The following is a 14,827-nucleotide window of genomic DNA, read 5'->3' on the forward strand; positions in this document are numbered from 1 at the left end:
CGCGGCGCACAGGTGCCGGGAGGGTCAGGTCATTAACACAGCGCGCCGCCTCGGCCAACCAGCGCGCCCCGCGGCCGGGGCGAGGCGGGGCCGCGGGGCGGGGCATCGGGCCACGCCCAGGACAGGTGCGCGGGCCTAGGGGAGGGAGCGCGTGGCTGCGTGTCCAACCCACGGGACTTCCCTGGCGCGCGCTGCGAGTCACGCCGCCCCCGGGGCCTGGCGCGCCCACTCGACGTGGACTGAAGGGCGGAGGTCAGGGCTGGGCGGAAGCCGAGTTGGGCTCAGTCCACCGTGGGGTGGGAGCGTGCGCCGAGCCCAGCCTTGGAGAACCCTGCTCTAGCCTGTTACACCGGCCCCGCCTCCTGCGCAAACCCGCAGCGGTAGGTTTGATGAGCACCAGCCCTGAACCGGCTGACTGGCCAGAGTGGTGGCCAGGGGGTCGGCCGGCCTGGTGGAGGAGACCGTGCTTTAGGAGTTGGCCCCAGGCCTCCAGAAAGCTCATTTGTGGGAGGAAGGACACCGCTTGGCGTTCCGGAATTACCAGGGGTTCAGACAGGCGGTGTGGGAAGTGTAATCACCGAGGGCGGCGCATGGGCCCGCTGCTGCAGCCTGGGCTATGACCCGGGCAGCCTCACCTCCTTCAGTATCCTTTGGAGTCCTCGGTGCCACCAAGAGCCAGCCATGCCTGGGTGTCAGGTACCTGATTTTTTTTTTTTTTTTTTTTAGGACGTTTCATGAGTTCAGGGGTCAGTCTCTGTGGGGGGCCCCGGAGAGCCGCCAGGCGCTTCCATGGCTGTGCAGGAGGCCTGCCTTCAGAGGCCCAGGTGCCACGTGCAGCCTGGTGCTCTTTGCCAGTTGTGGGCCTGGAGACAAGGTGGAGGTGGTGGGGAGTCTGAGAGGAACCGTGGAGAGACATGAGGAGGGAGGCCTGCGTCACACAGGGTCTTATGTGCCTTCAGTTTCGCGGGAGAGAAAACAGGCTCTGAGAAGTTACGAAGCTGTGGGATTGGGACCCGGGCAGGCACTTGCAGCCTCACAAGGGGCGTCTGCTGCTCGGTTAGGGCATGCGGAAGGATAGACAGGTGGTGCGCAGGCAGGGGAAGGCGCGCGTCTCTCCCGCAGGCCGGGCCTGGCAACGTGTCGCCGTGCACGTGGCTGCCTTCTGTTCACCTGTTCCGTGGCCTCCCAAGCTTAACATGTGTACCTTCCCTTCCTTCTCCCCGTCCCAGACGTAGATGACACTTGCAGATACCTGGGCCAGCCCTGCACCCACGCTGTCCTTCCTCGCCCAGCCACCCACGGTGTGGCCACTGGCCAGGATGACCTCCTTAACCCCCAGAGGGACACTCATGTTCTCGAGGGGCGCTCATGCACTCCCGTGGAGAACGTGCTGATCTCATGCTGGAAACGCCCCAGGGATCCCAGGGGGCCTTAGAGCACCTCTGCGGTGGGGTGCTCCTTTCCGAGATGGCTGCCATAACAAGTGACCCTAAGGGAAGTTTGAGGTCCTTGCCAACTGCTCAGAACTGCCCTCCTGTGGTCATACAGACTCACTGTTCGGCTGTGACTCACAGGGTTGTGTCTGGGCCAGACCAGAGTACCACTCACAGAGGAAAATCTGAGTGTCTGCCCTGTTCTCACCTGTGCAGCCCCAGGGAGGCGGGGAGCTGTCCCCACCTGCTCTGCGTCCCTCTGTCCTCAATACGACCGCCTTGCCTTGCAGCTAAGCCCCACGCCTCGCTGTTGGAAACAAGCTCCCCCCCGGCCTCCTGGAACCGGGCTCTCCACCAGAGCAGGACTTGCAGGGACCAAAGTCCACGCTTCCTGCAGAAACCCCAGGGTCTCCCCTTGACACTTGGCGACGTCGGCTTGTGGCCACCTGCCCGCCTGCCTCTATCAGACACTGAACAAGCGGAGCCCAGGTAAGATTGTTACAATTCCTCTTATGTTGATGTTTTCTTTCTTTCTTTAATTTTTTTTGGCTGCGTTGGGTCTTTGTTGCGGCGTGCGGGGCTTCCTCTAGGTGTGGCGAGGGGGGGCTGCTCTTCGTTGCAGTGCGCGGACTTCTCATGGCGGTGGCTTCTCTTGTTGCAGAGCATGGGCTCTAGGCACGTGGGCTTCAGTAGTTGTGGCACCCGGGCTCAGTAGTTGTGGCTCGCGGGCTCTGGAGCGCAGGCTCAGTACTTGTGGCGCACGGGCTTTGTTGCTCCGCGGCTTGTGGGATCTTCCCGGACCAGGGCTCGAACCCGTGTCCCCAGCATTGGCAGGCGGATTCGTAACCGCTGCGCCACCAGGGAAGCCCCTCTTTCTTTTTGTGGGTGTGTTCTGCTCTTTTTCTGGGCTTTATGTGGCGACGGTGCTTGGCTGTCCGCGTAGTGTGTACGTGTGCTCCTGTATCCTTTTGCGTCTGGTAGTTTTGTTTGTTTGTTTTTATACCGCAGGTTCTTACTAGTCATCAATTTTATACACATCGGTGTATACATGGTTTTTTTTTACTAATTGGGTTTCACGGCCCGGCGAGGACGCCCCTTCCCTGTTAGATGCAGCCCGAGGGCCTGCCAGGTGGGAACCGCCTTCCTTCCCTCACAGCACCTGCACGAGGTTGGGTCCGTGGTGGAGGCTCAGCAGTGCCTGCCGGACCAGATGGAAAAGCGTCAGGAGCCCCCGTACAGTGCGGCCTGGGCACGCTCCCCCCGGGGGTCTCTCGAGTATAGGCACGTGGGTGAAGGTACAAAGGCCCCGCGGTGGGCCTGGCTCTGGGACTCGGAATAGCGCTCAGAGCTGGGCCTTGAAGCTGGCGCTCGGCCGTCCCAGGACTCAGGGGCCCCCGCTGTGGTGACAGTGCCCCCGGTGTCAGTGTGTGGTGTGTTTGTTGTGGGAGGGTGGGTGTGGCTGGACCTCCTGCGTTGGAGCGTCCCCGTTGCTGTCCACGGTCGTGGACCCAGTACTCCAGCTCCCAGCACGTGGTCAGATTGGTGGCCAGTGTGCATTTGGTCACCCCCAGAACGGGGACTCACAACTGCTCGCAGCTGCCTGTTCCCTCTTGGGTCCTGGTTGTTAGAGGTGATTTTGGTTCTTAAATGGGGGTTCAGGGAGGGGACGTTGACCCTTCCCACACAGCTGTGACACACAGTAGAGTCCCAGACGCTGAGCCTGGGAAGGTGATCTGGGGGCTGAGGAGGGATGTACGTGTGTGTGCATGTGTGTCAGTCTCGGGTATGTGCGTGTGTGCAGGTCTGCACCCTGATGTGCACACGCGTCTGTGTGTGCGTGTGAGGTCGCAGGAGCTGTTCCGTGCGACACAGCGGTCAGGCTTCAGCGGGTGAGCCCAGCGCCTAGAGGGGAGGGTCTGTTGCTGCACAGCTCGGTTCCCAGCTCCGAACTCCACAGCATCCTCTCGGAGCTTCTTCCCCGTCCGCATGTGGCCCTGGGCCCTCGTTCCCAGAAACTTGTTGGAGAGACCGGAGGGTCACGGGCCGTGCAGCTCCCTTCTCCGGGACCGGAAGGGGCCTGATGTCCCCGGAGCTCCCGCCGGCACCTCCAGGTCAGGTCCCGGCCCCTGGCGGCGGGGTGGGAGCAGCACAGACACAGACCACGAACACTGGGCGCAGGAGCTTTGCTGCCAGGGGTTGATTGTGCGCCGCTGGGGACGTGGCCTCAGGCCCACTTGTGTGGTGGCACCTTTGGGCCTGTGGGTCCCTGCTGCCTTGTGGTGAGTGAGTTCAAGGATCCTTCCTTGGGAGCGTGTTTCGCAGGTAGATGTGGGGAGCCCCGGTGTGTGAGAGTCCAGAAGGAGGCGCCGCGGCCTGGGCGTCAGCACCGGGGGACTGCCGCCCGACCGCCCGCTGTGTCCCGAGGGTGCGCCCTCCCTGCTGGGCCGCAGGCCTCAGGCCCCGTGGCTGCTTGGGGGCTTGTCGAGGTGCGGCCCTGGGGCCCTCCACTGGTCCGAAGGGCTCAGAACCTCTTTCTTCCCCCGTGGAACGGGGGCAGCGAGCTGGTAGGATGTGGCCCCGCATCACAGGGACCCCGAGGCCCCACCCGAGGGGTGAGGGGTGGGCTTGGCCCTCTGCGGCAGGTGGGCTCCCCATGCCTCCCTGGACGAGGTAAATGGGGTAGACGCGCGTGTTCGCAGTTTGCTGCCAGGCCCCGGGCACACTCGTATTTCCTGAAGGCGTGGCTGCTTTGCTCCTTTCAGGAGGCCCCTCCGCTGGGGGCTGCGTGGCCGCGCCTGGCCTCTCCATCCACCCTTCTTTACTCAGAGCCCAGAGCTCGGAGGGGCGGCTCCTGCAAGACCCAGAGGTGACACCTGTGGCCAGTCCTCGGGGGCCCTGAGGCTGGTGAAGAGAGCGGCCTGGGGCAGGTGCTTATGCTCTGGGCACCCTGCTTTCAGGAGTGCTGGCTGCCTGTCCCCCTCCTGATGGCCGAGGTCACAGTTCCCAGGGACCTGGCGGCGCCGTCTAGGCAGCAGGGTGTGTGCGGACCCCCCAGGCCGTTGTGTGACTGGGGAGGTGAGGGTGTGCGGCCTCCCGTCAGGGACGCCCTGGAGTCGGTTGGGGTCCGGGCCTCCCACCTCCACCTCACTTTTCATCCAGACTCAGAGAGGCGTCCTCGCCGGACACTGCGGCGTCTGCCGTGACCCAGCTCACACGCAGCCGCACACCGCGTTGGGGCGCGCTCCACTGCTCCGCCCCGGCATCCGTCCTGGACGCCGGGTCACCGAGCGGCCACGTGTCCACGTGCCCAGGGCCCCGTGCGTCCTGGGCCCAGGGTGGAAGGGATGAGATCAAGGCCACGTGTGGATGCTGCCCTGTGGCTCTTGGCCTCCGTGGCCTCTGGGGGCGCCTGGAGGGGGCTGAGCTTGGCAGGCGTCCTTGGGCAGGGGAGGAGACTAGCCACCAGCCTGTGCTGGTGTCCAGCAACTTTAAGACGCTCCTGGCTCCACCCCTCCTGGGGCCCCACTGTGGCCAGGAGCCCTCGGTGATGTGGTGACGTGGTGGGTGCTGAGGCCTCCACAGGGTGAGATGTGGGGACAGTCACCGGGCGTCACCTCCTTGAGGGCATCGGTGAGGTCAGGACCTGCCGAGACAGCCCTGAAACTGCCCCCAGGACTCCGTGGGCGCCGAGGGTCGTGACAGGCGTGTGAGAGTAGCACCGTCCTCCCCCAGGCGGTGGGCGGGCAGCGCACAGGCTTGGCTGGTGTCCAGGTGGTGGACAGATAGCTGGTGCCTGCTGCGCTCTGAGGGCTGGAGGGTTAGCTGGGGATGGGATATGGGCCCGAGTGACAGCCCAGAACCACAGCCGCTGCATGTCCCAGATGGGATGTGCTGGCAGTGCTGGGGGAAGAAGCAACATGTCCTGGACCAGGGGAGGGCAGCCGGGTACAGGGGAGGGTCATGGGGCCGTGAGGTGCTGAGCTGGGGGTGGGGGAGAGGAGACGGGGCGGCGTCTGTACCTGGCATCTGGAGCCTGGCTGTCCCAGCGCTGCCACCACTGGCTCCAGGCCCCAGGGGACTGGCCGAGGCCACCTTGAAGCTCCCCTGGGTGCTGACGGGCCCTCATCCCTCTCCCCGCTCGGTGAGGCCCAGGAATGTGGCCTGGAGTTTGCAGTTGGGGGCCGTGTGCTGGCAGGCTGGTCGGCAGGGCAGGGCAGGAGGTGCACCTCCCTGGTGGTCGAGGTCCCAGCTCCCCCATCCTCCTGCAGGAGGGGGACTTCAGCCACATCCTTCCTTTCCCATTAGCCCTGAGGGAGGCTGAGGCTGGGCCCGGGTGGCCCCCCCAGGGACCATGTCACGGGCCTCCTTCTGGAAGGCGGCAGAAAGGACAGGCTGGCAGGTGGCATCCTCGGCCAGTGGGGTCAGCGTGGTCAGAGGGGAGGGTGGGCCAGTGGCTCCCACGAAGGGTTCTGAAGCGGGGTAACGCACCCCAGGTCACAGCTCTTCTCTCGTGGAGACTTTTGCTTGCCCAGCCCTGCCACGGAGAGCTCACGAGATCCAGCTTCTCCATAGAGGAAGGGTCTGGAACACTGCGTGGGGGGCAGACACGGAGAGCGAGGCAGGGGCTTGGCCTTACCCTGATGACCTGCCACCTGGGCACAGCCCAGCAGGTGATTCTTGTCAGCTTTTAAAGGCCTGTGGCGACTGGGAACAGCAGGGGCCCGTGGCACTGATGGTGGCCCGAGACCACCGTCCCTGGGTGGATGTTTCATAGGGTCAGGTGCCGGCCTGGGGGCTGAGGGCACACGCTGGGGCACCAGGCAGGCTGCCCGGGGAGGCAGAGGCACGCCTCGAGCCAGCAGCGGGGAGAGCGGCTGCAGCACGGGGACCGGGGTGGGGATAGTGGGGCTTCACCCCGATGGCATCCAAAAGGCCACCTGTAGGCCACCACGGCCACCTCTGGGCCCCAGCACCAGCCCCATTCAGACTACCCCGGCCGGGGAAGCTCAGGACGGTGCCCAGCCTGCCGGCCTCAGGTGGACCCCGTCCCAGGACAAGGAGGTGAGCGCCACAGCCCAGCAAACCTTGGCCTGAGCTTGTCGCAGGGTAGGTGGCCAGGCCGGCAAGTGAGGGCACAGGTCGAGAGGAACAGGGTCCGGGGGGCGGGCAGGACCAGCAGGGGCCGCAGCCCAGCCCACCCCAGACGCGGAAACGGCCTCTGCGGGGCCCCGAGGCCAGCTGCTCTCTGAGCCGGAGCTGCCTGGGGACGGACACGTGCCCGCGGACCTCGAGCGGAGGACGGTCCGGTGGCCGCGCTCCGGCCCTCTGCCTTTAGTATTCACTGAAGGAGATGCACCAGCCAGGTGGCTGGAGATGCTTTGAGACATTTTATTTAAATTGTTTTTAAAGACAGCAATAATTTATGCCACGAGCCAAACAAGGGCGCCGATGAGCGTCTTGTGAACCGCCTGGTCGCTGCCCCGGCCCCGCGCTCTGCCACTGCCGGGGTGGCCCTGCTGGGGGCGCGAGGTGGTAGGCTTTGGACCAGGGACAGCAGGGCCGAGGCCAAGACCCAGGCGGGAGGCCAGGAGCAGACACAGCGCCACTGCAAGTGGCCGGGCGTTGTGATTTCTTCCCGTGATTATCCCAGTGACCCTGGGGAACGACGAGGTGACCTGGGGACGTGGCCACCTCGGTCCCCGCACACAGCGATTGCCCCGTCTCTCCTCTCCTCCCCCTACCAATCCCACAACCGTTCGTTTTTTATTGTTTTTTTAAAAAATATAATTCTGTAAATGTTCCATAAAAATACTATTATTCCTAGTCAAACACAGATATTGCAATATGAAGGGTAACTGCTCTGTCTTTGCTCTAGAAAATGTGAAAAGGTCATCACATCGGATAATATAGAAGAGTGTGGAACCTCTAGGTATCACAAAAGCCAGTACCGAGCACGCGACGGGGAAGCGTTGCCAGGTGCTGGGCCGGGGCCCCCTCCGCGCTTCCCTGCTCAGTGCCGGGGCCTGTGGACGTGGCAGGGCCTGAAGGGTCCTCTCTGCAGGGAGGACATCATGGCTTTGAGACACAGCGGCCACACTCCGTCCCAGTGGCCGGCCCCCCGAGGCCACCTGCTCAGCCCGACAGGGACGCGGCCTCTCCTTCTGCAGCAGTGAGGCTCCACCTGGCCCTCAAGGCGCCTTCCCAGGCAGGCCTGGGCCCAGGAGCTGGTGGGGCGTGCTGCTGGCAGGGCGTGTCCCTTGAGGCGGGAGGCGTGGGCCAGTGGCCGCGCCTTCAGTTCTCGGAGAGAGACAGGGCCAGGGCAGCCTGGAAGGCGGCCTCCTCGTCGATGCTGTAGTCCTGGAAGACAGGGAGTGGAGCTGGGCCGGGGACGCCAGGGCCTCCCAGGGCGACGCCCCCGGCCCTGGTCCTGTCACCTCAAATGGACCGGCTCTGCCGCGTCCAGCCTCCCCGCCCCCCTTCGGCCCCGCACGGTCATGGGGTCCCGGGCGCTGTGCGGCAACTGCGCTGCGGGGATGGTCTGGCTGCCCGAAGGCCACCGCGCCCAGTGACTGAGGGCTGGGCGGACTGCGTGGGCTGGACGCCCGGAATCGGAGCTGTCCTTTCCCCTCAGACTCAAGAACGGGGCTTGAGATGAGCAGAGAAGCCAGGGATCCCCGTGGCATCCACCCATCGGGACCAGGCACAGGCGGAGGGAGCGGAGGGGTCGACTCCACAGGGTCTGGCGCCTGGAGGCTGGAGGCTGGCGGGGGATGAGAATAGCAGGGCTGGGGGCGCACGGGAGGGAAGGGCCTGCAGGAGGGTCTGCAGGTGGGGACCGCAGGTGGGAGAGGGAGAGGAAGAGACGGAGGTTTTCCCGGCGAAGAAGTCCCCGTGGCTCTTCCCCGCGGAAAGGGCCTGTCCCCCGTGGAGGGGTCTGTGTGCCGAGGCCCCGGTGCAGAGCTGGGGAGATGGTGGCCCTGCGACGGCACCTCTCCGAGAGGAGGCCCCGCGTGAGGAGAGCTCGCTGGCCCAGCGGTGAGGGACCCGCAGGACAGGGGGCCGCTGTGGGCCTGGTCTGCACAGCCCCAGAGCCCCCGGGCCTCTAGTGGCCACGTGGACCTACCCAGCACTGGCACCGGAGGAGGGGGAGGGGAGGGAAGGGGAGGGCACCCACCACGAAGGTGTCGTAGGAGAACTTGTGCCGGTGGAGCAGGTGCTGCAGGAAGTTGGCGCTCTTGTAGCTCGGGTCGCCCCAGGGCATGGCCGAGCAGATGGGACACACCTGGGACAGAGCAGGCCGGTGAGCCTACAGGGCCCGGGAGGGCCGGGCGAGCGGGGCCGGGCGGGCGTGTGGGCGGGCGTGCTCACCACGCGGCTGGGGTCGCTGCGGTGGCTGTCCACGCAGTGCTTCACCAACTCCTGCTGGTCCAGGTTGCGGGCACCACAGTAAGGGCAGGCGAAGGTGGACCTGTTGGGGACGGCGCTGGGGCGGGGGTGGGGGTGAGTGGCGCTGCCCACCTTCCTACAGCCCGGCCGGCTCGCCCTCCCCTGCCCTGTGGGCCGTAGCCCCCGCCCCCATCTGCACATCCCACTGCGACCTCCCGCCACCTAACCCCGGGCCCCCTGCTTCCCCGACACGGCTGCCCACCCTGAGAGGAGGTGTCTGTCCAGCCCCAGCCTATCTGGGGACCGTGCGTCCCTGCTGGGAGGTGAGCCGTGGGGGCCTGGCTTGGGCCCTCCTGGGGTCCCCTACCCACAGGGGGCGAGGCCCTCCGCCGGCAGCCCTCCCACCTCCTCAGGGTGGGGCCCCACTGCCCACCCCACGAGGTAGGCCTGGAGCTGCCCCACAGAGGGGCCCCGGCGAGGCGGCCTACCTGGGGATGGGCTGGGACGTGGGCACCACAGGGACGAACTTGGGACAGCTGGCCATCTGCTCCTGGACCTTCACGCAGGAGGCAACGTGCGCCCTCATCTTGGCCAGTGTCACCTGGGGAGGAGAGGAGGGGAGGGGCCGGGCAGCAGGGCTGGGCCTCTGGCTCCCCAGGCCCTGGCCGGCAGCACTGCGGAAGTGGGGCCCAGAGGCCGAGTGAGGGAGACACAGACTCAGGACCCCGAAGGCTGCAGATCCGCACCCAGAAGCAGGCGCTCACGGCTTCACGATGGGGCCACGCGGGGGGCAGGAGGCCTCTGGTCCCTGGGGAGCTGCAGGCGAGGGGCGGCCCACGAGGGGACAGGGAGGGTGTCTATTTGGGAAAAAATACCCCTTGTAATGGGAGCCAGCAGGCAAAATTCTGGACAGTCGAACGTCCAGCAAACTCTTTACCAAGAGGTAGGAAACGGAACAAGATACAACCTTCTCGGCTGCCCGAGTGGCCGTCCTGGCCGAAGGTGGGAAGCGGCTCAGCACAGGGCAGGGGAGGGGTGCCGGCGCAGAGAGCAGGCGGAACGACCCGGGGAGGACGCCCGGCAGCCCTCCCGGTGGCGGTGGCGCACACAGGAACCTAGTTCCCAGAACTGCGGAGGCCGAGAGGGAGCAGGCGGGGCAGCTCCGCCTCGAGGGGCCCTCCTGATGCCGGCCCGCCCTGGCTCTGCCCAGGGCTGGGACACTGAGCAAGCCTGCCACCCGGGCCCGCACGAGGCCAAGGGTGGGGGCCGCCTCACACAAGAGCCAACAGCCTGCTCCGCTCTCATGCCGGGAGGGAGGGGCACGTGCGCCTGCAGGAGGCCGCGGCAGCCCCTCACGGCGGGCTCACGGTGGCCCCTGGACAGTCTGACCTTCGACCTTGAGGACAAAGCAGCAGGGCTGCTGCCTGCTGTGATAACTCAGAACTCGTTGACCCGAGCGATGGCAAAATCTGAAAGCCTAAGTTCAAAGTCCGTTCCCGGGCTGGGTCCCCCACAAAGTGGTGTGCCCGCCTGAGCGGGCAGCGGGTGCCGGGACAGGGTGGGCTCAGCTCAGCCTGTGTCCCTGCGCCAGCCACAGCCCGGAGCCCAGGCCACACGCAGGGCCCGCAGGAAGCGAGTGGAGCGGCGGGCTGCCCAACAGGGAAGGGACGTGGCCCCCGCCCAGCTCCCCTGCGAGCCCATCGGAGCCCCCCGGGCCAGGGAGGCTGCGGTACCTTCTTACTGCAGCCCCGGCAGGGTGCCTTGTAGGACGAAAGCTGCTTCTCCACGTGGGCGGCCTTGTCCACTTTCTTGGGGTCGAAGGGCAGGCGGCACAGTGGGCACAGGGGGGATGGCACCTGCAGACACGGCTGGAGGCACTCCCCGCAGAACCTGCCGGGCAGACATGGGCCTGAGGGCTGCGCTCCCCTCCGTCAGTAGTAGCTTCTGGGCCAGGGTCCTATGGGTTGAATGGGCACCGTCTGTCCAGAAGATGACCCAGGTCGCTGCCCAGCTGTGGGCTTCTGGGACACTCCTGCCGATCCTGCGATGAGGGCGGAGCTGCAGCTGTGACCCCCGCCCCCCAGGTCCCATGCTGGCCCCGCAGCCCTGGTCCCAGCAAGAGCTCTGGCTGCAGGAGGCCCAGGGCCCAACCTGTCCGTCTCACTGCCAAGCGGTGATGATGCCACCTCAGGGGACTCCAGGACATCATGGGGGACCCTGGAGACCCTCTACCCACGAAACTCTGGGGAGTAAAATCACTAACAGTGGTGAGAGGAAACCGCAGGGCCCCAGGGCCCAGGACTCATTGGATGGAGCAGGGCCAAAGCTGGCCAGGGAGTGTCACCAGCCTTGGGACAGTGCCCTCTCCGCAGGCAAGAAGGGCTCTGGCTCGGCCTGAGCAGAGGCGTAGTGGCAGAAGGGCTGCGCCCCTCTCGGCCCTGAGCTCTTGGCCGTGTCCGTGGAGACGCCATGTCGTGAGGTACAGGTCCCGGCACCCCGTGTGTGCTTGGCCCCGGCAGCTGGCGTTTACAAACACCGCAGTGCCGCAGGAACGCACACTGCCCGGTGGGCAGTGGGGCAGCGGGTCGAACACTCTCAGTGGGGGCACGAAGGGCCAGGAGCCTGACCGCAGGACCAGCTCGGTCCACCTTTGCAGGAAGCGCCAAGGGGACCGCTTAGCAGACGGGAGCCGTGGAGCCCAGAAGAGCACACGCTCGGCCCCAAGAGAAAGGCGGCAACTTGGCGGCCTGCAAGAAACCCACGAGGTGTTGGGGTGTGCACCGCTCTGCGTGCGTCTAGCAGGCTGGGCCTGCGGCTCACCTGAGCTCAGGGGTCCCTGTTCTTTTGCCTCAGACTTTCACCTCATTTTAGGAAGAGGCAGCCGCAGGTGATCCCGAGGCCCTCCTCCTACACGCTGGCTTCCGAACAGCCACCACTGGGTCGTCACCGTGGGTGTCACTGTTTGCACACAAGGCCAGGCTGGGCCTGAGGCCCATCAGAAAGTGCAGGGTTCCTGACACCCTGTTCCTGCACACCTGTCAGTCGAGGGCCCACCAGGCACTACCAGCAGCGCCCACCCCGTAGTGCTCCAGCACGTCCTCCAGGGCCGTCCCTCTCACTGGCCTCACAGCCGGGGCAGGCCTCACGTGCCACCCTGGCGCTGGAAGAAAGCGCTGGCTCCATGGCCCCCACGGGGAGGCCGGGGGAGAAGCCGCACAGGAGCGCTCACAGCAGCACCGGTCACGAGAGCTGTGGAGACAGCACAGTGTCCGCTGACGGGCGAGGGACACAGAGGAGGTGGCCGATCCTTACGATGGGACACCCCTCAGCCCAGAGGGAGCACGGCGCAGCTGGATGCTGGCGCTCAGAGGACCCCGAAGACGTGCTCCGTTCAGGACAGAGGTACAGAGGCTGGAGGCAGCCCCGGCAGAACCAAACACTGGCCCTCAGGGAGGCCTCATCAGAGGGTCGGAAACAGCTGGACAGGGCTTCCCTGGTGGCGCTGTGGTTAAGAGTCACCTGCCAATGCAGGGGATGTGGGTTCGAGCCCTGGTCCGGGAAGATGCTGCAGAGCAACTACGCCTGTGCGCCACAGCTACTGAGCCCACGTGCCATAACTACTGAAGCCCACGTGCCTGAGCCCATGCTCCGCAACAAGAGAAGCCCCCGCAACGAGAAGCCCACGCACCGCGACGAAGAGTAGCCCCTGCCCGCTACAACTAGAGAAAGCCCGCGTGCAGCAATGAAGACCCAACGCAGACAAAAATGAATAAAATAAATAAATTAAAAAAAAAAAAAGAGGAAGCCATACAAGGCTGAATTCCTTTATAAAAAAAAAAAAAAAGAAACAGCCGGGAAGCTTCTGGTTCCGGATATGGCTCACCGCCCAGGCCGTCCCCTGAGTATGACAAGTCACTGGCTCTGTCTGGGGCCCTGGGGACTTCACGGGAGCGCTTCCACACTCTCCACAGAGGCACCTCCTGCCTCTGGGCTCCTGCTCAAAAGCCCTCCCTACGACCTGTCCCCTTCTGTCTCATGCTGGAGCATGAGTCCCGGCCCCTGGCAGGGCTGCTGTCACCTCCAGAAAACCTATTTTGTGAAAGGAGACTGCTACAGTTAGGGAGCTGGGGGTGGGGGCGCGAGGGGTGGATAACCAGACCACCGACAAACTTTTTAGGAGAGATGTGAGTCTTCAAATCTTTCATGTTCATTTGCACACATGCCTTCAAAACACCGGAAAAGAAACTTATGGAAAGTAAGAGGCAGAGATGGAACAGCTAGGAGGTTTGTTTACACCAGCGGGTAGAGCCAGGGAGAAGGTCTTTTTAAGGCAGAAGCTGAAGAAGAGGCTCTTGCAGGACCAGCCTCAGAAACAGGAGAAGAGGGGACAGATTCTGCCAAGAAGAGCATGGGGAAGCGGGATTTATAGAAGAATATGCTTGCACAGCAGTTTGTGTATTTCTGTATTCTGAAAACCACCTTTTAAGAAAAGACTTATTTGGAAAAAATAGAAACCAGATTCGTGCTGACCAGAGGCCCGAAACACCACAGTCCAGGGTTGGGTGAGTGTTGATACAACCCGAAGCCCGGGAAAGGCTTTCTAAAGTTGGGCCTGGGACAATCGCTACAGCTCTCCCAGGGATGGGCTGGAAGAAGCTGAACACACTTGACAACACCCACTGCTGTGTGCTGACAAGAGAAGTGCTGTGCAGGGGCTGCCCCTGCCGAAACGCCACACACAGCATGAAAGAGTGAGGCACAGCGCCTTCAGGACAAATCAGCAGTGCTCTCCCAGTGTGGGCAGGTAGGTCCCTGTGCTGCCTGCCAGTGTGTGTGTGTGTGTGTGTGCGTGTGAAGGCTTGCTGGCTCCTGACACGGTTCCTGCCACCTCCCTGGGTGAGCTGAGCAGCACACACACCCAGCGGCTGCAACTCCCTCTTTGTATCAGGAACCTTCCAGGTCATCTGCCTTTGTTTGCAAAACGTTCAAAGACCGAGCCTGGGTGAATCTCGGCCCCACCTCCTCAGCAGCTCCGCTGGCAGCCAAGCCCTCCTGCCCCCTCTCCCCACCCTGCTAATTTCACTCAAGAGCTGTATTTTTCAGCCACTCCAGAGAGTTGGAGAGCCAACACCCTGATCTCAGCCCCCTCCCAAACAGGCTGGCAGCTCCCAGAAGCCTTGAGTGCAGCACTTGGCTGGGAGGAGAGCCACATCCGCAGGTTTCTGTTCCTGAAACAACCCGGCCCTGGCACAGCCGGAAACCCTAGCAAGATGTGTGGCATCTGGTGCCCCGAGGGCTAGCCTGCCTGGCTGCTCAGTCATCGATGTGACCCAAGTTCTCCAACAGAACAAAACAGCACCAGACTCCAAACAAGCCCCTGCCCAAACTTTAGGGAACTCCTCTCTTCTGCGGTCAAAAGAAGCAGACAGCGGGTCCAAAACAGAGTTGACGGCAAAAGGCACAAGGCATTTATTTACAACTGCCCACTGCAGTCTCCACGGGACCAGATGGAAGGCGACCGGCGCAGAGGTCGTGCCCGCTGCCCTGTGAGTCCCCGGGGAGGCTCATCTATTCCGGCAGCGGCCCCGGGCACTGCCCGTTAGAGATCGGGCAGGGCTGCAGGTCGGTCCTGTCTGCCGACGGGGTGATCGGATCGAGAGCCCGGGGCGGGCGGACGGGCGGGCAGGAGGCTGGGCTGAGGGGGATGGACGCGCCCAGAGGGCAGAAACGGCCCTGCGCGGGGAGACCCGCGCCTCCCGAGTCCTCGCGCGCCGAGGCGGCTGCAGAGCGCTCCCCGCGGCGGCGCCCGACCCCGCGGCCTCCCGGAGGCCGGCGCACTCACGTGTGTCCGCAGCTGCCGATGGCCACGGGCCGATGGTAGACTTCCAGGCAGATGGGGCAGCTGTACTGCGCCTCCAGGCCGCTGTCGCCGCCCGCGGGCCCGCCCGGCGGCTGCCGCTGCTGAGCCGAGGCCACCAGGCTGCGGAACATCGCCATCCCCGGGGCCC

General features: G+C 64.6%; 1 protein-coding gene across 1 annotated transcript; it reads right to left on the reverse strand.

The window, feature by feature from the left end:
• Positions 1–6,805: 6,805 nt before the first annotated feature.
• RNF166 (ring finger protein 166) lies at positions 6,806–14,821 on the reverse strand. Its single transcript, XM_024735730.1, has 6 exons — positions 14,662–14,821; positions 10,553–10,709; positions 9,308–9,420; positions 8,802–8,916; positions 8,608–8,715; positions 6,806–7,790 (listed from the first exon to the last, which is right to left on the reverse strand). Exons 1-6 carry the CDS (start codon positions 14,814–14,816, stop codon positions 7,725–7,727), a joined length of 714 nt encoding a protein of 237 aa, XP_024591498.1. The 5' UTR covers positions 14,817–14,821; the 3' UTR covers positions 6,806–7,724.
• Between the last annotated feature and the right edge of the window lie 6 nt (positions 14,822–14,827).

Source organism: Neophocaena asiaeorientalis, unplaced genomic scaffold (assembly GCF_003031525.2).
Source record: "Neophocaena asiaeorientalis asiaeorientalis breed wild unplaced genomic scaffold, Neophocaena_asiaeorientalis_V1.1 scaffold40, whole genome shotgun sequence".
Taxonomy (NCBI): Eukaryota; Metazoa; Chordata; class Mammalia; order Artiodactyla; family Phocoenidae; genus Neophocaena; species Neophocaena asiaeorientalis.